This window comes from Equus asinus, chromosome 22 (genome assembly GCF_041296235.1).
Source record: "Equus asinus isolate D_3611 breed Donkey chromosome 22, EquAss-T2T_v2, whole genome shotgun sequence".
In the NCBI taxonomy this organism is placed as follows: domain Eukaryota; kingdom Metazoa; phylum Chordata; class Mammalia; order Perissodactyla; family Equidae; genus Equus; species Equus asinus.
Window position 1 is genome coordinate 49,946,092 of NC_091811.1, and position 18,751 is coordinate 49,964,842.

General features: G+C 45.1%; 1 protein-coding gene across 6 annotated transcripts in view; it reads right to left on the reverse strand.

The window, feature by feature from the left end:
- Nucleotides 1-11,984: 11,984 nt before the first annotated feature.
- The window catches only part of SENP1 (SUMO specific peptidase 1), a 48,432-nt gene continuing 41,665 nt past the window's right edge, over nt 11,985-18,751 (reverse strand). For 4 of the 6 annotated variants that reach the window (XM_070494391.1, XM_014850043.3, XM_070494392.1 and 1 more), the window contains exons 14-18: nt 15,793-15,996; nt 14,862-14,941; nt 13,865-13,949; nt 13,246-13,341; nt 11,985-12,307 (exon numbers count right to left, since the gene is read on the reverse strand). In XM_070494391.1, coding sequence (XP_070350492.1) covers nt 12,245-12,307; nt 13,246-13,341; nt 13,865-13,949; nt 14,862-14,941; nt 15,793-15,996 — 528 coding nt within the window. In that variant the 3' untranslated portion in view covers nt 11,985-12,244. The remainder of the gene's footprint in view (nt 12,308-13,245; nt 13,342-13,864; nt 13,950-14,861; nt 14,942-15,792; nt 15,997-18,751) is intronic. The other 2 variants (XM_044756363.2, XM_044756362.2) reach the window with 1 other exon arrangement.

Genomic DNA, 18,751 nt, shown 5'->3' on the forward strand with positions numbered 1-18,751 from the left:
CAAGAAGCCACCTGGCATATTTTCCCATCTTCCCTACTCCTTTTGATACTGCAGAGGCCGAAGGGGCCCATGAGAAGGATTATGGGAAGAAGAGGACAGAGGAGCAGTATCGAGAAGTGGTTGGGGGAAGTTTTGAGCCCTTAGCAGCAAATTGATAAGAACTTGCAAAACTCTTTTAAGTAATGTAAAAATAAACAGCTAAGTCGTCTTTGATTCTCCCTCAAAAAAAAATAAAATATATTTGAAGAGCGGCTGCATGCAGCCCCTCCACTCTGGTTCTCCCTGACACAGTCCCTTCTGCCCACCCCATGCCCTTGGTCCCTGAGCCACCCACCCTTTTAGGGACCCCATGGCATGATGGGGGCTAGCTGTTCTCTGACTGAGGGTGGGAGGGACTGGAGACCCCTGTATGCTGGTGGAACGGCCTAAGGTCCCTGAGGACCCTGGGGATGGAGAGATCCTTGTAGACGTTGGTATAGTGAACAAAGAGGCCTTTGAGCCAGGCCTTGGCGAGAGCTCTGAAGAGCCAGAGCCTTCGGCTCAGCCTCCTCTCTGCCCTCAGACCCCCAAGGACTGGCTCGGGTGGAGTGGTGGCTCTGGCCCCTTCGCCCCAGAGAGGATTCCTTATACAGCTTTGTGCCCCAAATGCTGCAGTGCAGTGCCCAATTCATCTGAAACGTCACCAGGAATAGGGACATCCCCTCAATGTCCTCTCCTTCCTTCTAAAAGTAAATACTTTGGAGTCAGACAAACCTGCTTTCAGTGTTTCTACCACTTACTGTTCAAGGGATCCTGAGGAACTGACAATCTCCCTGAGCCTCAGTTTCTTCAACTGTAAAATGGGAACGATGATATTATTGACTTCATTGGCTATTTACACAATGCCTGGCACATAGTAAGCACTCAATAGACATGAGTAGTATGGTTATTATTCCTAACATCTACCCCATCCTCCATTCTTCCTTGCCCCTGACTCCTGCTGGGCTTGACCCTCCAGCCTGACCCCAGAAGACTCCATCCCAGCAAATGAGTCCATCAGATGAGAGTGCCTCAGTCTGAGCCTGAGTTTGGCTCTTCCTGGAGGTGATGGGTTATTGTGGTTCCCCAGCCTGGGGTTATGGGAGTGGGGGTTCTTGTGGGAGAACCTCAGGCACTAGGTGCAGGGTGAGGTTGACACTCATCTTAGATGATTGAATGGACTTACAATGGCCACATTGGCATCACTTACAAAGCACTTGACTCATATACAGTCCTGGAATGTTCAAGAAGTTCACTGGTCCTTAAGTTTTGAGGGCGTTCAAGGGACCTATGAAACCTCTTTCCAGCAAAATGTAGAATTCTACATGTTTTGCATATAATTTCAGTAGGTTTATCTACGGACCTCAGGTTTACCTCTTCTCATCTTAGAGTTCAGAGACTGAAGCCCAGAGGGATTAAGTAAACTGTCTGAGGACTTACAGCTTGCAGGTGGCATTGCTGTCACTTGAACCCAGACTTTAGTAGTCTTCTCTCTTCCTCTGCTGGAAGGAAACACCTCCATCCTGTTCTTTGGCTGAGATTGCATTCACTTCCCCTCCCAGGCACTGGGAGGCTAGGCAAGCCCATTGTGGGCTCCCTGGGGTTCCAAGAAGGTTGTTCAAGGGTTAACTCAGGTGGGTGCACAGTTGGGTAAAAGGCCTTGAGAAAGGCAAAGCCAGAGCCAAGAACTTCCTGCATGTGGTGGTGAAGGGTTAACAGAGCCTGAGTGTGGCTTTGTGTGTGTGTGCTGGAGAGCAATGTTGCATGTGCAAAGGCGCACGTCTCTCACTTGCGCATGTTGGTGCTACAGGACTAGGACCGCAGGCCAGCCTGAGAGAGAGGTGCCACAGTGTCCTGGTATGAATGGGCCTCTGTCTTCAAGGCTGTGTGAGCCTCTGTGTGTGCAGGTCCCATTAACTCACCCTCAGCCACATGTGGAAAGGGGAGGAGAGGCCCGGAGAAGCCCAAACCACTCAGAGTCCTTCTGGTTTTAGAATGAAGTAGGAGACACAGAAGAAAGAAAATTACACAGACCCAAACTCATATATGACTAGGTGCATACACACACACCCTCTGGCGCTCTGTCATAATCTTCTTTTCTCAACCCCATCGTCAACCTCCTATTCGCCACTGGGGTACTCTGGGGGAAGAATACTCGCCTAAGTTCCTAAAACAGATTCTAGAGAGCTGCCCCTATTTGCTGTGTAGCTGTCTTAGTTTTATACTATGTGCGTCTGTCTTCTCCTTGTCTGTGAGCCTGAGCATGGCTTCTCTTTCCTCTGCCTCACCTGCAGCTCCCGCGATACACGCTCATACCTCCGACCCAGCCAGCAGGGCTCACTTACACCATTGTGCCTGTGTTGGACATGTCCTGAGCCCCATGTTCCTACTCCCCCTTCTAGTCCTCTCTGGGCCCCTGTTGCCCTTGGCTGTGGTTTGTCTAAGGGAGCGACTCCTGTCTGGGAGCAACTCAGAGCTCAGGACACAGGGAGACACTTGTCCAAACTTGCTATTTTTTTCACCAAAGGAGCCAAGCCACAGTGATGGGCTCAGTGGCCTGGCTGAGTGCCTTCCTCATCCCTCCAACCACTAGGCTGGCCTCCATCCTGGCTGTCCCTGATTATCAGTGGCCTCTGGTTCAGGATTTCTAGTTACCCACTGGGAGACCTCCTCAGTTGGAGTCTGGTCCCTATGTGAGGGGCAAGAAGGAAGATCTGGGTTCTGAGAAAGTAGCTGAGGCTGACAGAGACACCCTGGGGACCAAAGAATAGGCTCACAGAGACCAATGATCATGCCATATCCATCCCTCTCTCCCCAGTGCCTGGCACAGAGTAGGTCCTAAAAAAATAAGTGAGTGAATGGTTGAATGGATGGATGGATGGATAAGCACATGGTAAAGGGGTAAATGAATAAATAAACAAATGAAGACTCTTAAATCCAAGTAGACATTCTGATAAAAATCTGATCCGATTCCTTGGTCCAAACATGGGAAAGAAGGAAGGAACGAACTAGGTTCAGAAGGTGTAGCCATCTTATTCCTGAATCTAAAGGAAATCTCTTAGCCCAGACCCTTTAGAGCATGTCTTTGAGACTCCCTGGAGGTCTGCAGTTGGGTGAAACTGGCCTTTTCTCCATCCTCATGTCTATCCCTCAGGCTCTTTCTTGCAGGGTCTTCTTTGCTCACTAGGAAAGGTACTCTGCAGCTGGGGAAGGTAGCCCTGAGTCAGGAGGAGGTAGGTGGGAAAGGGTGAGGCTCAGGCTGATGCAGGTGCCATGGAACAAGGCCCTGGGGACAAAATGTTTTAGGCTGAGGCTGGAGCAAAGTGTTATGTGCTTGGACCAGGAGATAGAGGATGTTTCTAGCACCTAACACAGGGACCTGGCGTATAGTAGGCACTTAGTAAATATTTACTGACTGAATGAATAAAACATTTCTATGACCTCTTCTTTCTGGCTAACACTCCAAAATCCTTTTCCAAGGGGCATATAGGATTCTCAAGAGCTCTAGACCGCTAAGGACCTTCCTCAAGGGGTAGAATGAGTCAGGGTCAGCAGCCCTGCTGAGAGAAAAAGGAACAATGCTTGCATCTCCACCCCCATCCAAGCTCTTCTCACTCCCCTCACTAGCCACGGTGGCCCCATCCTCTTTCTCCAGCTCCAACACTAGTTACTGTGTTGTTGATCCAGGAGCTGAGGACACCAGGAGGGAGCAACACAAAGCCACCATGTACATGCGTGTTTGTATGTGTGTGTGGCTGTAATGGTCTCACGCTCTGGCAAAAGGCCACCTCAGCCCACTGGCTAGGGCAGAGGATGGAGTATAGGCCTGGTGGTTTGGGGGTGGGAGGGGGTGGTCCTCTGGTGGGGAGGGGGCTTGGTTGATGAGATAGGCAGCTCCACATGACCAAGGCCAGAGTTGTGGGGCTCCAAGACCTCATTCAGGAGTCCTTTTCCCCAGGCCAGACCTAATAGCTCTTCTCTGGTGCTGAGATCTTCATGGAAGGAAATGCTCAGAGCTCCTCAGGGGCCTTGCTGCTGGGAGGCTCCTGAAGTTTGATCACTATTCCCCACTACAATTTGCCATGAGAGAGTCCAAGTGGGAGCCTTCCCTCAAAGCTTAACCTGGGTCAAAGCTGCCCTCTGAACTAAATCTAAAAAGCCTGGGTTTTGAGGCTCGAAGGGGCTTGCCTCTGGTTTGAGCTGAGCCATTTTCTGAGCAGACACAGGAAGACTGCTGGCTCAGGGCAGGCAAGGAAAGGCCTGGTGAGCCAAGGGAAAACAATTAGGAGTAATTACCATCAAGAGAGGCCCCCAGTGAGGGGTGAGGGTGGGAAAGGCTGTCTGTTTAAGAGGAAGCTGAAAGTGGCAGGCTGATTTTGGGGAAGAAATTGGAGAGAGAGGGTGGGAGGAAGGGTTGAGAGTCTGTGTTGTCTTTCTTCTCCAGGAAGAGAGCGGCCCCTCCCCCCTTGGCCTCTAGCTTGAACTGAGTTGCACCTCTACAGGGGCTCTGTGTGCGAGGTGGGAGGGGAGAGCAGGAGGGCACAGGGCTGTGCATTCCTGAGATTCCCCAACCAGTAGGAATGGCAGTGGAAACACCATACTGAGGGGACAGGGCAAGAGACACAGAAGTGAAAAGATAAAATGGAACACTGTGGAGCACCAGAAATGTCTCCAAATGTCCCCGCCTCAGCAACACCTCTCCTTGATTCCTGAGACCCTGTGGGGATGAGCTGGATCTGTTTGATGTCTCCCTACTTACCACCCCCAATCCTTAGCCTCCCCTTCCTGGGTTAGAACCAAAGGCCTCAAAGGAAGTTTTGCTAATATGGGCAGCCTAGAATTGGGGATGAGAGTGGGAGGCAAAAAGAAAAGGGACAGTTGGGGAAAGGTTGTCATGGCAGGGGTGAAAGGAATTTCCTGGTACCCCTTTCTGGAGAAGCCAAGAGGAAATGAACCCAAAGGCAGAGGGATCTTGTCATTCCCCTTGACACTACAAACTAAGGTGAGGAGACAAATAAGAACCTTGATCCTACTCTTGAGAGAAAAGAGGGAGGACTGGACTTTGCGGCCCTCATTGGAATCTCTTTTCTTTGGTTTCCCACTGGTAGAGCCCCATGTCATCTAGGTCAGGTGCTTGCCCTGTTGAGACAAAGCAGTGCTGGCCATGTGAAGTAGCAAACCACAGGGCTATTTAGGGCTTTGGAGATGTATGCTCTTGGCTTGGAATGCCTGCTTCTATCACTGACAATCTGTGAGGCTTTGGGCAAGTTATCCAATATCTATCAATATCCAAAACGCTCCTCGTTTTCTCATCTGAGAAATGGGGATGACAATAGTATCTACATCATACACTTGTGAGGATTAAATGAGGTAACGTGCATATAGTGTTTGGTACATAAGGCTGGGGCCAGGGCCTCAATAAATATTTACTCTTATTATTAATATTATTGGAAGAAGATAGCTCTAACTGCTAAGTGGATGATGCATTTGAAACCAGAGACCAGACAAGAGGTGAGGCCTTGAATAGGGTGAGACTATCAAAACGGAAGGGAAGCACAGTCCGAGATGCTGAATAGTAATTCATTCACTCCAACAATTCTCTCCTTCAACTGCTCTGGGCACTTGGGATGCAGAATGAACAGAACAGACATTTTGATGAGAGGCAGACAAAACAAACCGAGTAAATGAGATAGACGTTAAGTGCTATGGAGAAAAAAAATGAAGGTAAGGAAGCTAGGAAGTATGATAATTGGGGTGTGATGATGATACTGCACCAAAGCGGGAGGAAGTGAGGGAGGATATCTGGGGAAAAGCCCTCCAGACATAGGAAGCAACAAGTACAGTCATGCACTGCATAACAACATCTTGGTCAACAACAGACCGCATATACGACGGTCGCATAAGATTAGTACCAGATAGCCTAAGTGTGTAGTAGGCTACACCACCTAGGTTTGTGAAGTATACCTATGATGTTCAATGACAAAATTGCCTAGTGATGCATTCTCAGAATGCATCCCCATTTTTAAGCAACGCATGACTGTAGAGCTGTGAGGTGGAAGCAAGCTTGGTTTGTTAGACAAACACCAAGGAGGCCTGCGCAGCTGAGGCTAGTGAGCCAGGGCAGAGGGGTAGACAATGCTGATGGAGAGGTAGTGGGCTGATTGTGTAGGGCCTCATAGGCCATCATAAGCTGGTGATGGGCTGATGGGAAATTGGGCACAGGCACACAAGGAAGCAAAACATTTTGTCTGGGGTTCAAGAAGTGTCTGAAACACGAATTCCTTGAGGAACACAAACCCTACCCCCCTTCCCTTTGTAACTTTCTGCTGCACCCAAGACCAAACCAGGCACCCAGGAAGTAGTTATCCCCAGGTGGAGACAGAGGTTGGCTCTGACTCATGGTCAACTCTAGGTCTCCACTTGGAGGAAGTCTTCTCCCCTTTCGGTGACAGACCCAGACAATCATCAGCTATCTTTAACCACATTCAGGAACTAGAAAACAAGAGGGGCTGGAAGGTTTCCCTCCTCACTCCAACCATTTTCAAATGGGTGAAAAATCTTAACCATGCCTAGAAAAACGTTAGAACTCAAGAATGTCCTGGAGGCTACAAGGGGCTCTTCTAACTCAACACAGATATAACTGTTTCACCAACATAGAGGGAGATTTTTGAGAAGTTGGTGTTTTCTTGCTTTCTATCCTTTGGAGTGTGAGCTTCAAAGGGGCAAGCAGTGGGAGCCCTTCTTTGTTAGACTGTGAGGAGGAAGGGGTATGAGAGAGGGGCAAGGAGACAAGGGATGCTGTTAGCAGGGTGGGTTGGAAGTCCTGACTGGTGTGTTTGGCTCAGGAGGGCTCTCTGGGCAGCTCCACAGACAGGTCTGGTTTTAAAAAGTGCCAGGGAGCCACGGATTTGCATGTTATTTGAGTTCCAGGCTTCAATTCCAGGTATGTGGAATGAAATAAATGAATGAACAGTATTCAGACTCCTGGTTAAGGGGTGAACTCAGGAATCCAGACCACACTGAGAATCCAATCACTGGTCCAGCTTGAATCAGGAGACATAGACACAGACAGAGACAGAACAAACAGTCAAAGAGACAGAGAGACAGTCTTAGAGAGACAAACACCATCGAGTCCTTTTTACCAGGGAGTTTCCAGTCAAAGCAAGAAAGCAAAATCCACAGAATTTTAAATAAATCAACTTAAAAAGTAGAGTCACAGACAGAAAAAGGCAACATCATCCCTGACTTACCGCTACCTCTTCCTCTCCATCATCCACATCAAGCTTCAAACTGGACCACGTGCCCATGAGCTGGCTTTTTTGATAAGGTCCATTGCTTGGTGTCTGCCTGGCCTCCCAAGTTAGACTCTAAGGTCCTGGTGAACAGGTGGCTTTTATTTCCTTGGTCAAACCATCTCCTCACACCGCCTTTCATGGCTCCCAAGCCCAGGGCTTAAACACACGCTTATTAAACATCTAGTGTAAGGGGTTCCCCAGAAGTATCAGATGAGACAAATGGCCTCCAGGAACTTAGCTCTGGCTAGTATACAAGATGCAGGCAGCATGTAAAACAGTCCATCTAAAGGATAAGGCAAGCAGAAAGGGACCCATGGTCTCAATCTATAAGGATGTAAAAAGGATGGAGAGAACTGTATTTAACAGAAAGATGTGTGGTTAGAAAAAAAAATACTTTGATTAGCTCCCTGGGATAGACTGAGACCCCTGAGGGGCATGCTGAACTGCTGAGGAAGGTGTTCTCGTTAAGGGCAGAGTGGGGCATGAGGTTTGGACCAGAGATGAAAGTTTGGGACCTCAAAGGAGGTGCAGCCTCACTAGTCATGAGTAGCTCTTCTTCCTCCAACTCCCACATGCTGTCTTTCTAAACTTTTATAGAGTTACCCCTTCTCTGCTGTGGCAGGCTGGAGAGAAGTAGCTTGCACTCCTGGTTTGAAAAAAAAGCACCAAATCATTCACCTGCCCTTAGTGGCAACATGTCTCAGTCCATTGCTGATGCAAAAGACAGAATACAATACAAATAGCGTGTGGAGTTGTATTATTTTCCGATTACAAGGGCTGCAGACATCCAGATAGGACATGTTCAGTGATCAGGGAAGGCTTCAGGGAGAGGGGTTTAGTGCGTGTGCTCTGTACATATTTCTGAAAGGAATAAAAGAGAAAATTGAATGAGGGGTGGCCAGCAGACTGAAGACTCTAGGCTCCTGTGCGCCTCTCTCCCACACACTTTCCCTTCCCAGCATTTGTGTTCTGCGAAGGGTAGAACGACAATCTCCAGAAGTCAAGCAGTTGATGGCTACTCCTCACCTTAAAACGAAGAAAAGTCTATAGCTACCATCTGTCCATTAGGATAAGACTTTGACCTGGGCCTTAGCTCTAAAAAGTTAACACTGGCCTTAAACTTTAATTTTGAGTCTCCACCTTGACTGATTCCTATTCCAAACAGCATTATGACCCTAAATAACATTTCAGAATCTTAGACTTTAACAAGACCCTGGACATCTGGTCCAACCACTCACAACTGGAATTATCCCTGGCCTGGCCCTGACAGGCTGGAGAGGCAGCCTGCACTAATATTTCCTCGAGGCTTACCTTCTAGTTCAGTCTCCCACTTTCCCTTTTCCCTTCCACAGGGGATGCACGTGTAAGTTCTCCCTTATCTTAGTGGGTGACCAGCCTGACCCGACATACCCTTTTGTCCTTCCCCACCTCCAGATTTGGATATGGTAGTGATGGGGTCTTAACAGACAGACGTTGGGTTCAGCACATGTGAAATAAGGCTTGCAGTATAAGGAAGGATGCCAGGCCAAGCCTTACTTGTCCCTTCCAAAACTTTAGGATGAATTTGAAGCTGTGGATAGATTGCTCCCGGACAGAGAAATATGGCAACTTTCCCAGCTCAGCAGGTAGCCTGTTTGAGTAAACAACAGGGCCTGATAGCCTTATGCCTCCTTTTCTGACTCTCTTGGGTATGTGAACTCCTAGGGTGCAAGCATCATTCCACCTCACCTTGGCCCATCCAGGCGAAGCAAGGGAGAAGACGAAGCCCAGTGTCAGTTGTCTGTCTTACTCTGGCAAGACATGTTTGAGAGCTGGAGGGGTGGCACAGAAGGACCAGAGGCTGAAACATTAAAAACATTGGGGCTTTTATAGGAACCTCTCCCTCTCCACCCACTAGAGATTTTTATGGGCCATGTAAAACCAGGTGGTGAGGGACAGACTATGGGATGGGGCTGCTGGCAGTGCTTTTCCAGTTTACCTGTTTCTACCCCAGGTCACAAAAACTTGGGGCTAACTTTGCTAGGGGCAGTAGGTAGAAGATGCGAGTACAATTATAGGGGCTAAAGAAGAGAGAAGTTGATACCACAGAGAAGTATGAAGCTCCTCATATAGAGAGAAGTCAACGTACACAAAGTCTCCAGGCCAGCAGAGGGAAAAGTACTCTTACATTCAACCCTAAACAGGACTTCTGGGGGCAACAGTGGGTCTCTCCTTCAACTCCCTGCTTCTCTGAATCTCCTGAAAAAGCCGCACTCCCCACTGCTGCAGGGTATTCTCAGAGGGAGAGGACTGTCAGGAGCAACAGTGGGTCTCAGGTGACAAATGGGATGGAACTAGCCTCCGTGCCTTGGACCATGTATTCTCAAATAGGCAGGAACGGTCTATCTGACTTTCTCTGTACAGGGTCCAGAAGTGATTGCTGGGACTGTGGTTTCTGTTGAAGGCTCTGTATTTGGCATCTAGAGCTTATCATCCCTCCAGTGTTCCTTTTTTGGGGGAGGTAGGTGATTATGAGCACTGAGCACAGGGGAGAGGGGAGGAGAGGAGAAAAGGAAAGTGATTGACTTTAGTTTATAGCAGATTAAACAAGATACTGGTAACATGCCCTTGGCCTTGGAATGTAGGAACATCTTTCTTCTTCTCCCATCATCAAAGCCCACCCTTAAATGAAGGAGAAAGGAATTCTCCAGATGCTAGGCCTCCTCTTGTTGGCTAGCCAGCCCTCTGGAACGGATGGCCCAATATATAAGTCTATATTTGCTTCCCACTGAGCCACTCTGGGCCACAACCTATGTCTCAGCTTGGCCCACCCATGCAGGGTGGTCTCAGGATCACTAACTCCACCTTGTACAAAACTGCATTGGTCAGAAAGGGCGGTCAAGTTCAGACAGGCTCCACAATTCCTTATGTATTTTTCAAAGTGCTTTTGTTGCATGTTTCATTTTCTGCTATACATGGCAATAAATATTTGTTCCTTTGGTCTGTACAAAAAGTCTGTGAGGAAGGTAAGACAGATGTTATCTAAATGGACAAACAATAAACACAGAGAACTATCTTGTTCTGAGTCCCCCAGACAATAGCAAGAGAGCCTGAGAAACTCAGGTCTTTCAATTCATAGTCCCAATCTATACCATATTGCCACCTTTCAAGTTGTCACTTAAATACATTAAGTACCAAGAATCAATATTCAGGAGTCCTACAATGGACCTGCATGCCATAGCTTTCTAAAGAGAATGTGAAAGGTCCCACCAACTCATATATAGAAAGCTATTTATTTCCTATAGAAAACACCAAAAGAAAAAAAAAAAAGAAAGAAAGAAAGAAAAGAAAACAAACAAAAGGTGGTCTTCCCCGAGAAGGCAGGCAGTTATGAAAAGGTAGGACCCTCTAGTTGCTGGAGTGGAGACAGTAACATTCAGTTAACAATGGAATATTTAAAAAAAATAGTTTTCTTTTCAAATTGTAACCTGTGGTAAAACATAGAAAAATGTACTAAACAAGCTTGGTATAAAACAGAGTAAAATTTTCAAATAAGCCCAGGGAGAAAGCACAATGCTGGAAAGGATGGGGTACGTGGGAAGAGGAGAAAAGATTTCATACAAAACTACCTATTACAATACAGAAAAAAGTATAAAACGTTCCTATTTTGGAACTTAAGTACAAAATGACACTGGCATTGGATCATTTCACTATTTAGCCTGAGGACCACTCAGAGGGTGGGGGAGATGCTAGAAAGAACAAAAGGAATAGGAGTTTTAAAATCTCAAGTTGCTCAGTCCAAATTCCACCTGTTTTCCAGTTGAAAATCTCATCTCCCTCTGTAACCTCTTCCCCCTAAGCCAAAGATCATCCAGGCCTTGAAATATTCTGTTAGGAAGTCCACAAACACCCTACACAGAGGGGTTGGGATCTGTGCGTGCTAGAGCTAAATTTGGAAAATGGAAATAAACCTGCAGGCTAAAATGGTGAACACATTCAGCCTTTTAAAAAAAAAGCATATCCCTGTGAAATATATATATATATATATATATATATATATATATTAAATTCTCTGTGGTTAGAAGCATATTTAAACTAACCAGCCACAGACCAAACTAGACCTGCATTCATACAATGCTGGAATTTTCTGCTAAAGACTGAGGTCCTTCTTCATCTTGGTCAGAAGTAGGCGGCAAAGTGGTGCTTGTTGCTCCACTAAACCGCTCCCTGGGTGGGTCTTCCCCATATTATGTCTTGTAAGCACATGCAAACTCCTGCTTTTAAGGAAAGGACTGCCTGGGACCTTGGGGTCCACCCATGGCTCGTGTGTTGTGCCTCAAGATGGGAGGAAGCTACAAGATGATAAAACAGCCTTGTACAGAACAGACAGATTTCACAAAGGGGCATATAAATAGGAAAAGTCCTGAAGGAGGGACTTATGCATGTGCCCCAAAGTCCAGTTTACAGTCACATTCCTGACAACATGTCTTGGAAATCCTGTGTGCATGTATGTGTGTGCGTGTATATGCTGGTGGTTGTCATCCCTAACTTTTTGCCCATGCCCTTTCCTACCTCTTAGTAAGGCCTAACAACAAGAGTTGATATGAAACCAAGAGTCTTTCCAAGCTTCTCTCAGTCCCCTAAGGACTGAGTGAGGCTGGAGCCCTTTGAAAACAAGATGGCAGAACTGAAGAAGTGAAAAGCAGTCTTTCTCTTCAGCTTAGGGATGTCCCCTCACCCCTTTCACAGCACCAAAGTTTCTTTGCAAAAATAGTATCTGAGATACAAAAGGAAAGGCAGATGTGCTTGTGAATGCATCTCGCCAGGGCCTGGTCCAGGATCAAGGGCTTTACAAGAACAGAGGATTGGGAGCAGCTGTTTCCAAGGTCTCTGGCTGTAGACAACAAAGAGCTGGTCCCCACAAGGTCAATGTCTGCTAATGGAGACAGTCTTCACAAGAGCTTTCGGTGGAGGATCTCCCAGACCATCCGCTTCCGGAAGTACGGCATGTGTTGCTGCAGGGACACAGAGATAACCTTAATTTTCATTTCTTTTATCCAGACCCAATACTCTCTTCCTTCTCGAAGTTTTCAACTAAAATAGTCTCAGTTGCATTTCTGGTTTTTCAAAGTGCTCATTCTTGATTACATGTGCTTTTTTTCTTTCTACTGCTTTTTCTATTGCTATCTTTACTGCTATTTTTCCATTATTGTAGCCTTAGAAGTTTTACTGGGTATTGCCAGGAGTCCCCAAATGTTTCTAAGAATTTTAGAATGGTGTCCATCAAGTCCTCTTTTTGAACTTTGAAGAGGATATGACATGTGAGGCCTGAAAATCAAAAGCTCACTTTTTAGAGGAAGAGTTATGGGAACTGCAAGCTCCACCCAATGGCTATGGAGGAAAAATTTGGTAAAGTTATTAATTTAGACAGAAGTCAAGAGTTAAGTAGAGGACATAGAATAAACCATACTCTCTAGGCTCAATCCACTTTGGTCTCTGAAGGACCACACGGAGAGAACAAACTAAGAGAAGACGGATCAGCTGCATCAAGTGAGGGGCAGGGGAGGGGGGCAGCATAACAAATTGCACCAGGAGATCAAAGTGTGGCCTGTTCCAAAACCTGACTGCTAACCAAATAAAGGGAAACTGAAGAAAACTTGCTCTGATTCCAGGTCTCTGTTTCTTATAGGATTTGAGGTAGGCGGGGAAGATGGGTAGAGAATGTTCTACTACTGATCAGGATTCCTTGACTACACTATGTGATATATGGTAACCTAGGATGTGGCCTAGAACGATCCTTTTTTTTGTGACGTGACATGGGCAGGAAGCACCAGTGTTAGGAGCCGTAGGCTGACGTGGAGGGCCCGAAGCAGAGCAAGTGGAGAGAAAAACATCTACCAGGCAGCCGGGAGGCCAGGTGGTCACAGAGCTCGCTCCTGAAGGCTCAGCTCACCTGTGTGAAGTTGATTGGTCTGTCTTTGGTAATACAGTCAGCATATTTGCAGGCAAACATGCCACAGTCACTCCCATTCATCTGCTGTGGAATTTCCTGAAAGACCAAAAACAACAAAAAGGTGACATCTTTCCAAGCTTTCTTTCTTTTTATTAGATTATAAATAAGAACCAAAGGATATAAATTTTACAGGTTTCCCTGAATCTTAAAGAGATGACCCTGGTACCCCACTCAGAACAGAGGTTCACAGAAAAAAATATAGCATCTCAGTTGGCCTGTGGACTTCGTATAAACCACACAGGAGACTATCGTAGACTTCCATGGCACCTAAGGATGTAAAAACTGGTCCCTCTCACAAGAGCTAAACAATCAGCAAACATTTCCTACAGGAGTGAAAAGCTTAGCAAAATAGCTGGGTATTTAGAAAACCTAGTTCTACATAAGAAACACATTACCAGTTTTCCCACAGAGAGCTTACTCCACCTTCCCCAAGGAAGCAAACGACCAAGCTGAAGTCAGGCTGGACACTAAAGAAGGTCCCTGGGAATCAAGCAGTAAAATTCTTTCCTTCCCAAATGTCCTCATATCAGGATTTCCATCTCATCAAGATGAAATGTACCTGGCTTTTCTTGCTGAAGAGCTGCCAGCCATTGGTGTCAAACTCTTTCCTTTTCTTGTCAAGGCTTTCTTGCTTTAGGTATTGCCTAAAGGTATTGGGAGAGAATGCGATGAACTGTGGGGAACACTGATGACAGCTGCCACCATAAGAACACGGCTGATAGTCCTTAGGAAGAGTTTTCACCTGCACTTCTGAGGGAAACAGTATACAATGCTGGGCCGGGACTCTCTGGACTGCAGCCACTACAACTCACGCCCCACTGTCAACTCACAAGAAACATGACCTCTGCCTCTGATACCCAAGACCCTTCTACTTATGGTTCCTCCTGAGGAACGAGTTTTGATTCCTTTCCTTGGTATATATGTGGTACTTTCAAACTCAGTCTAATGGAAGAAGAATGTTTCTCCAGCAATATTGAAGTGTTTACTATTTTTAGTCTTGATTCATTCTCCTGTGTGAAAATTCAATCCAAACCAACAATTTGTTGAGTGTATACCTCAAATAGAGCACTCTTCTTAAGCGCAAACTGCTCACCATTCTGGAACCTGCCTCCTCCTGCCACCAGAGTGGTACAGTGAGGAATAGGCGTTTTGGAAAGAGAAACAGATAGGGTATAAAGAGATCTGCATTCTGGTTCCCAGTTGAGCCACTAATTAGAAGGACCTGAGCAAATTAAAGTCACTTCTGTGGGTCTTGGTTTCTTCATCTGAAAAAATTAGGATGTTGGATTAGAAGATTTCTAAGCAGTTTCTATATCTGAATGTATATATCCACTCTATGTTTTAGTGCACTGGGACAGTAACTGTCCCCAATAGGGCATATTTTTGTATTATTATTAAACTTTACTTACTTAGATGTAAAATATCCATTCTTACTTAATATGAAGATTTCCTTTATTAATCACTCCATTGAAGATATCAAAGAACTGAGTTCAATAGCTGGAAAAACATAATATATACCCAGTACCAAACTCTTCTGTCATCAACTCCCTACTTACAAGAGGATCCTGCAGGCTTCATTGTTTATCCCACCCATAGAGTCGTAATAGGTAATATTCTTCTTTCTAAAGTCCACAACCTGGAAATAAAAAATCTGTGTTTATAAAGTGAAGAAAACTGGATTCTCAGCTTTTCCCTTCCCTGGAACTTGGAGGCTTTTGCTAGATTTCCTGTGAAATCATGACAAGTCTGATTGATACTCTGCGTTACACCATGCATAATCTGCAGTGGAAAGAAGAACAGGGGGATTATTGACATAGAACTATGATGGGGGCCGATTGACTGGTGGCCCCATTAATTGCCCTGAAACCTTTTTCAAGTAATCAGGTTCTCCATCTGCAACGTGGGCAGCAGGGAAGACACAACGTACTCTTCAGAGAACGTAAGCTGAGTTAGATAATTTCCACACAGTTTCAGAATGGTGGTAAAAGATTCTGGGTGTTGTTTCTTTACCTGGAGAATTTCCTTCTGGCTTCATGCTTTTCAAATATAATTAAAAATAGACTGAAATAACTTTTACACTTTTATTAATACATTCAGTTAACGTATCCATGTTTTCAGCATCAAAAAAATATTAAATTACCAAGTATGCAAGGCAAGTCATGATTAGGCAGAAAATAATAGTCACAGAATCTGAGTTGGCATCATCAAGAAGTCACCTTTTCCCTCCATGCACTGCCATGAGGCTGCTTAAACTTATAACTCTCTCTTAAATATTTCCAGGAAAGGAAATTCCACTACTTTCTTCAAAGTCTAAGTATCTCACTCTTAACAGGAAGTTCATTGATCTACCCAATTTTTAGCCAACTAAACATTACTCTTTCTCTTAATCATCCAGTGAAAAAATGTAGAACTACTCACTACTCTCTGTGTATTCTATAATTATATAGATTTCTTTTCAATTTTATCAAAAATAAAAGAGGTACTCACAGCAAGACACCAGTGCACTCCCAGGTGAATGGGCACCAAAAGAATGTCAACAGAAAATATATCAACTTTCTTTGTCCAACGTTTCACTGCCTGATAACCAGCCGTTTTTAACTTAGTGAAAAAAAAGGTATTAAATGCATGCACACTTGGCAATCCCTTCTCTTTACTTCGCTCCATCAGCATATTCATGTAGAAATTGATGATCTGTGGGAAGAAATTGTATGTATTAAAACAGCTACTAAGGCCTTCAAAAGAGTTGTGTTGTATGAAGGAAAAGCAAGTGCTATATTGCACAGTATATGTTGTTTCCTAATCAATTCAGTTAAGATTTCAACGCCCAACAGTCTCATGTTCCTATAGCAAATTCTGACTAGAAAGGAAGAAGGCTGAGGTGGATATAAACAGTGAAAACAGAAAAAGCTGACTATGTATATATATCATATATGGGTTGGGGATACATATGGGCAGATGCTGGCCAGACTTGTAGAAGACTGAGGATTAACTCAAAAAACTGGAGAATGAAGAGAAGGGGTACTAGAAGGTGAGACTTAGAGAAAAGAAAAGGAAGAAAGAAAGCAGTTTAATAAGGCATATTTGCAGTTACTTGAGCTATTGGGACTGTATGAGCAATTTAAATAAATCCTGAGCCTGTCAGTTAAGAGTCTAGTGTTAATAATGCTAAGATCAACAATTCAATCCATTTAAGTAGGTCACTTGGTTTTGCACAAAGATAGAAAACTGCTCCATGGCTGAAGACTGCCTTTTCAGCCTAATAACCATCTTGTAGAGGCAAACTGTTTTGGTCTCAAGGAGAACTGAGTGACAGGATAAACCATCAATTGCACTGGGAAATACCCTAAACTGACAGCAGCTCAGCAATGTCATCTTTATAGAGGCAGACATGGATGTAGTATAAAAACCTACATTACCACAACTAGAAGGACCCACAACTAAGAATACACAACTATGTACTGGGGGGCTTTGGGGAGAAAAAGGAAAAAAATAAAATCTTTAAAAAAAAAACAACCTACATTACACGAGACCTGGAAGTAAAGTCACAAACATGAAGAGTGAAGTTCTCCCCTAGAACCTATATGGTTAGCTTTCCCATTTTTGTTGACTCCATTTATGCCTTCAGTATCAAGTACAAGTGAAAGAAACTAAAATGCTGGATATGGGAGTGATGTGATTCTTCCTATTAATAAAACAACACATTCTCTAATAGTGACTACGTCCTCTATGGTTCCTTTAGGTCCAAGACTCCTTGGTACTAAAGCTTGAAAGTTACTGTGCCGGAAGTTACCGCATACTTACTTTACGTGGCCAGCTGAGGCCAGGCCAATGTCTGTCAACTGCAAGGAATGAATGGGCTAACAGATCCACAGCTTGGAAATATGACTAAGAAAACAGGCACATTTTTCAGAATGCTTTTTGGGGAATGGGAAAACGCCCCCGTCCTTTGACAAATATTTACACACTAGGATGCCAGAGCAGTGAGCTACTGCCCAACAGTAGGCAACTACATATTGGGTAGGCAGCAGGAAACTCTGCCAAGAACACACCGGAGCATGGTCTAGACTAGAGAAAGGGCCTATAGACGAGGATGCCTAGGCAGCTGCAGGGAAACCACACTGGCCATGAGGCAGAGCTCTGGGAGGGTACGGGTGAGGAAGGCTAGGATTGAAGAAAGACACAGTTCTGCCTGTACCTCTAAAGACTCAGCAACAGGCCCAGCAGGCCCAGAGGACTCAGGTTGTGGCCCACTCTCTGCTTAGTGTGATGCCCAATAGATAACTAGAGATTAGTTATTTTAAATAATGATAATGAATCAGACACAATTAGGATCATTGCTTTCTCAAATCTTGAATTTCAATCTAACCCTGTCCTCGAGGATAAAGGTGCTAAAAGATGCTTCTAGGTTTCTGAAGGCAGCAGCCAGAAATGCAGGAGGATCTGCCCAGCAAGCACAGATTTCTAGGCTATAAACTGTATTCTCTAATGAGAGAGAATCAGCAAGAAGTGATAGATTCCTCTGGTATTCTACCCATCCCACAATGTTAGCCCTATCACAAGGCTACACTCTTCAATCCAAGGCGTGAAGTGAATAGGCAGATGACCTGCCAGTCACTGTAAGCCAAACCTTCCATGGGGCAAATTATATATTATAAGAGGCAGTAAGGACTCAAGGGGGAGGTGAAAGGAATCAGGAGGAGAAATAAGGAGAGCTAAGCACATGAAAGCCATGGAGATCGATCTCTCCCAGGTGCCCATCAGAGGACTATCACCTTTAGGATCATTACCCTGAGTGTCACGCTACACACGTCTATCCTATTTTTCAGGAGGAAAGAGTACCAGAATCCAGTGAAGTTTAGTGGGACTTACACGGTCTGGGTTTGTTTTCTTTTTTTATTTTATTCTTATTTTGTTGAGAGTAGACTATAAAGCTAAAGAAACCCAGCTGAACAAGAACAGAGAGCTAGCAATCAGGATACCACACTGTCTGTTTCCTTTGAGAATCCCTCTTCCACTGCTTTAGCTCTGTCTCCAACCAAAGTTTTTCCACTGAGAGGGAAAGGGACTCCTCCGAAGTCAGCTTGCTAACTAGCTCGAAGGAGTGATCTGGGTTCTTTTTCATTTCCCTGTATCCTACTAGGAGGGAGCTTGGTGGCCTCAATGTTCCCTCCCATTAGGTGAGGATGTGTAATCTGACATCTGAGGCAGAATTTAGAGACAAGTTTCTCTCCTCAATTTTTCAGCTATTACTGTGTCCAAATGAGGAAAACTGCCATAGTTTAGGCAAGACACAAACATACCAAAAAAACAAGCTAAGAGTTAGAAAACAAAAAGAATCCCACACATCACCTTATGGAGGAGGGCTGAAGATGAAGGAAAAAGAAATGAAAGAAGGGATCACAGTGCTTAAGATGAAAGAGAAGCAGTGATGGTCACAGCACTTGGC